This window comes from Dipodomys ordii, unplaced genomic scaffold (genome assembly GCF_000151885.1).
Source record: "Dipodomys ordii isolate 6190 unplaced genomic scaffold, Dord_2.0 Scaffold34, whole genome shotgun sequence".
Lineage (NCBI taxonomy): Eukaryota > Metazoa > Chordata > Mammalia > Rodentia > Heteromyidae > Dipodomys > Dipodomys ordii.
The window spans coordinates 7,546,807-7,552,036 of record NW_012267250.1 but is presented as its reverse complement, the minus strand read 5'-3'; the positions used below and the strand labels follow the sequence as shown (position 1 = coordinate 7,552,036).

At 37.7% G+C, this 5,230-nt stretch overlaps 1 protein-coding gene across 4 annotated transcripts in view; it reads right to left on the bottom strand.

Annotated features, from left to right (window-relative positions):
* Positions 1-286: 286 nt before the first annotated feature.
* The window catches only part of Bicc1 (BicC family RNA binding protein 1), a 241,045-nt gene continuing 236,101 nt past the window's right edge, over positions 287-5,230 (bottom strand). For 3 of the 4 annotated variants that reach the window (XM_013017198.1, XM_013017199.1, XM_013017201.1), the window contains one exon: positions 287-2,924. In XM_013017198.1, the coding sequence (XP_012872652.1) occupies positions 2,794-2,924 (131 nt within the window). In that variant the 3' untranslated portion in view covers positions 287-2,793. The remainder of the gene's footprint in view (positions 2,925-5,230) is intronic. The other variant, XM_013017200.1, reaches the window with a different exon arrangement.

The window sequence follows — 5,230 nt, the reverse complement described above, 5'->3', positions numbered from 1 at the left end:
CATGGCAGTCAGTCTCTGAAAGATGTTGAGGGTCAACCATCCACCCCAGCACCACTTCAGTATGGAATGCCTTTACTGATAAATGAGGGTGTCAAAGCACTCACCCACTTGAGTCTTTATAAAAGAACAAGAATAAAACCTGTTCTATAATGTTACTCTCTCAAATGTACCTATGGGTGGCTAGAGAAACAGTGATTGATTACTACTAGTCTTGGAGTCACTGGCTCAAATAAAGTACCTTGGCTTGGGGTTGAAATGAGTTCTGTCAATGCAAAACAAGAGGAGAGAGAGAATACATATTTAATTCTAGTGCAGAAACATCTTTCAATTCTGCTGAAAATAGCCAAAGGGGAGGGGGGAATTCTTAGAAAACACAGGCATAGATTTTTATGAGTAAAGATTTAAAAAAAGAACATTTCATCTATCAAAAGCAATACAAAGGGGTTATATAAATTTATTTCTCATGTAACAACTGATTAGTTTAGAAAAATTCCCATTCTCAATGTTAATTCCATTTCTCATTTTTTTAAAAAAAGTGACTAAAAGGACAAAAACCCACACAAAATACAATCTGTATCTGTCCTCTATTTACAGATAACCAATCATTATTAAGGCACAGATTAAAAGCTAACATTTATTCAAATAATCCATCTACTCTTTTGTGCATTATTAATACCAACAACTCTGTATTCTGTAGTGTCATATTCCCTTCATTGCATCAAGAGAAAGTGAGAAAAAATATTTTCCAGTGTTTTAATTTATTCTTTTCGCCATCCTATTTAATCTAGTTTAAGTGGACAATTTTCCCTTTGACATAATATCAAAGCACCGTTCATAAAACCTCTACCAAGTTAATACTGAATGTGAATTCCATCTTCCTCCCACTCCAAATATGTGGTAGAGAGCTGGATAAAAGCTGTGATTGTTTTGTTTGTGGAAGGTCTCACTAAAGAAGTATAGAACTTAGAGAATTGGATTGTGGAGCAGAAAACTGGCTTGGAACTGTGTTGTATGTTGTGCCTGTTGCATGAATACAAGAGAGAGAGGGAACACCACATGGTCATCTACACACTTGCATACAGGACCAGTGAAGAATACTTGGCAAAGGGAGGTATTTGCTTTTCCATCCTTACAGAGATAGGGTTTAAGTTTATTGTGCATGCCTTCAGGGTAATTTCTAAAGTGAAAACATTTTCTGTGGGCAAAATGTCACTTTTCTTTAGCTGACTGGCAAGGATTAGCCATGAAAAACCATCAGGCAAGGATTTCTTATCCCATGTTTTTGGAAGTCCTCAATTCAGTGCCTTCTACTGAGAGCAAGAGAATGGTTTATGTCCACAAAGGAAGTCTTGAATACTGAGCACAAATAACTCATTACAGGTAACTGACAACATTTACTATGGGAAACTTTTCCAAAAAAATTAATATACTTGGATATAATATTGCTTTGAAGAGAGGCACTTTAGTGAGTTTCTTCAAGGACTGAAAATTGTAAATCCACCAGAAAGTGTCTGAAAATACTTAGGAAACAACATTGCTTGATTTCTTGGACTTTCACAGTATAATATTGTTAACAATAAATCCAGCCACTTAAAAACCATTTTTCCCCTTTCAGAATTCCACCTTCTTTATAAACTGGGGTTTACTTAAAGCCTTTCCATCAACGAATACAAATTGACTTCAAGCAATGGATACAGTTTTAGGAAAATCCTGCGACCAGGTAGGTAAAGTTTAAGGACTGTAACTTTTCTCTTCATAATGGCAACAGTGCTGTCTTGTCGGATGATTATTTGTCTTTTTAAATAAAGTGACAATCTAGGGCTCCAGTTATTGAATGCCATTCATTCTCTACCATAAATCTCTAGTAAATATCAATCTCATCAATTATGTACTGTATGCTTATAATATCTAAAAATAGAAGTTTGATATAAATAAATGTTCTGTAGTGGCAGTATACTAAAAAACAGCCCTTTGCCTTGAGACAAACATTAAAATCATTTTAGCGATATAGGCAGCAGCTAAATATAGATACTGAAAAGGGTTAATATTGCAAAGTCCATTTGGTTGGTCGGTACCTGGTTTCTGGGAACAAGGCACATTTGCTAAGGTTTTCTAGAATGCTGACATAAATGAGCAAAATTGGTCCATAACCAAGTGGACTCACATTTCCCAAAGTCCAGAATACTCTACACAGCAACTGATATCCAGTACCATTTTGAACAATTTGACACAGTCAGAAAAACGTGACTAAACCTGATCTGTACCAATACATCAGGTGACATAAAAATAACAGAGAGAATGAGAAAGACAGACAATTTCCACAGGACAAGAAGTCAGAACGTGTAAAGTGCTGAAAGACCTCAATAATTTTAAAGCAGTACCAGAAAATTCCATTTGATTATTATTTTTTAAATCCCCAAATACCAAAATAAAACAAGCAAAAAAAAAAACTTGTAAGTTTTCTGGCATCCCAGGTGTCAAAATCCTTCATTTTAAGTAAAAAAAAATCAGTGCATACATTATATAGGTAAATAAAAAGAAATAAAGCCCTAATTCTCATATTGCAAAATTCTGTCCAACTGCCACTTGACAAGTTATCCACCTTTGATGTTTGTATGGCAATCTAAGCACATCTTCTTTCTTTTCTTGCTTTTTGATGTTAAAGTACAGGTGTGAATAAGATGCTTTGGTCCTGATCCCAGACACCGACAGTGCTGAGGATGGTGTGCAGCGAAGTCTGTTCACAGATCATCTGTGTCCAAGATACAGTTTCTCTGTGCCTAGAAGGTCCTGCTACCAGCGGCCACTGACACTAGCAATGTCTGAGTGGTACTGCCGGGGGAGCCTCCCGCTCGCTCCGCCTTCCAGAAAAGAGGTACGGGAATTTGGTGGTTCAAAAAGCTTTCTTCGGTTTTTATTGAGCTCTAGAGAAAAGGAGAGAGAAGAGAAAGAACTGTTAGCAGTTCAATGGAGAAGTTGTATATGCCACAGGACATGGCAGTAGAGCTCAGAACATGGTGATGTGTATGTTCTGAGCACAAAGTCAAGTCTGCTGGCAAAAAGAAACCTTTCAGTTAACAGGTGGAAATAATTAGACGTCTGGTGTTAGATGTAGCATAATGACAACCTAGAAAGCCAAAGAGCAGCAAATCATTTTCAGTAAGATAGATACAAATCTATATGTATGCGTATATATATGCTATTTGAAGGACGTCATTGTCAGCAGCCTCTAACCACATTAAACAGTCTGACTTACTCCCAAGTGTCCTTTTTGAGGTAGTGGGAGCCACTACGGCTGGTGAAAGGCACATGAGAAGATGTATTACCACTGCCACAAGATTATGATGCTTACTGAACTCACCCACTGATACCAAGCACAGCAAGCACTAAGTCACTAATGTCAAAGGTGATAAGATGATCCCACTCCTCGGCCTGAGGATAATGTCGAGTGGAGAGGTACCCTGAAGTATGCAGCCACAGCCCTATGGCTGTGCCCACTTGTGAGGCTTAGATTCCTGAGTCAAACAGTTATAGCACAAGGTGTCTGAGAATAAAAAATTGGTATAAATCACAACAGCTTAAACATTAGAACTGAGGAACAACCAAGACTAGAGTCCCAACTTTCAGGAAAACCACAGTGTGCCATTTTAATTTTAAGGACACCAGAATACTGTTTAGAGCTAGGCACCAGTGTTCACTACTATAATCTCAGGACACTGAGATCCAGAGGACTTCAGTTTGAAGCAACTAGGGTAGAAAAAGTCCTGGAGACTGCATCTCCAATATGCCAGCAAAATACCAGACTGGAAATGTGGCTCAAGTAGTAGATCATTGGCCATGAGTGAAAAAAAAACCAAGCAAGAGTACAAGGCCCGAAATTCAAGCCCTCATGCCAGAACCAAAATGACAGTAATCAAATCCTGTCTAGCTTTCCTTCTGCCAACTATCAAAAAATATTAAACCTAATTTAACTGATACAGATTATGTTACTTATAACCATGCATCCTCCTCAACAGACCCCAAATCACTGATGTCATAATGAACTCCAACAAGCCCAACTCTGTAAATTAGAATTACTGGTAATTTGAAGAGATGTCCTTCTGGCTATTTAGTCAATTTCAAATAGAGGCATCACACAGGTCACTGGCTTAAAGTTGTCTCTTTTAAGAGGGGTTGTGAGCAGGTGACTCAACCCCTTATATTTTCATGATGCTCAGGTGTTTACCCACATACACAAGGCCCTTTAAAATTCTGAAGTTACACAGACTTTTGCTGTAATAGGATAAGTGGTTAAGAACCACAATATGAGTGGACAGTGTGAGGGAAGGGGTGACATTCTCCAAAAAGAAATGTATTCTTGACTTACGTAACTATAACCCCTCTATACATCATCTTTATGATAACAATAAAAAAAGAAAGACAAAAGGACCACCATATGGCCAGACATAACGTTATCTAGTATTGGAAAAGTACCCTACACCTGAGTACTTCTCCAATGCTCCCCAAAATATACATGCCTGCCATGTGAGGGCTAAAGTAACAGTGGAGACACCTCTCTTTTGTTAACATAGTTTTAGGAGAGAAGAAAGATGACCATGATTTATTAGAGGTTTTTAGATGACAAACACTCTGGAATCATTATGTTCTGTTCAGGTCTTCCCTAAGGGATAAATAATACCATTTTCCTCATTCTCTGTTTTACAGATAATCAAACTGATTGTTGCGGTCCATATCAATGGAGCTGACATCCCCCTTGGCTGATGCAGAGGTCAGAACCCTGAGACATAGCAATCCACGTGGTATGAAGACCAGAAACCAGGAAAAAATGGGAATTCCAGGTATGTCCAATAATAGTTTTATTTTACATGTTGTTTAAAAATATAACGCAGTTTAAAATTCCTATATAAACAAAATGACATGCGCAGGCTTGTGTGATACAGGCTGGTGACTACTATTTCAAGTTCCTGAGCAGAGTCAAAGTAAGTGATATGCCAGTAATGTGAGGCAAAATAAAACAAAATATAATAACCTTCGACTTCAATATTCAGAAATCAAGACAGAATTGAGACTTAATAGTAAATGAACCATGTTGGGTAAGTGCATACCAAGGATGGTTTTAAGCCAGGCCCCAAAGAAACATAGGTCCCATGGTTTCCCTTATTTGCAATAACTAGTATATGTCTGAGACAAGCAGAAAAGGTCAGATAAGTTGATGTTAGGTGAAATGAAC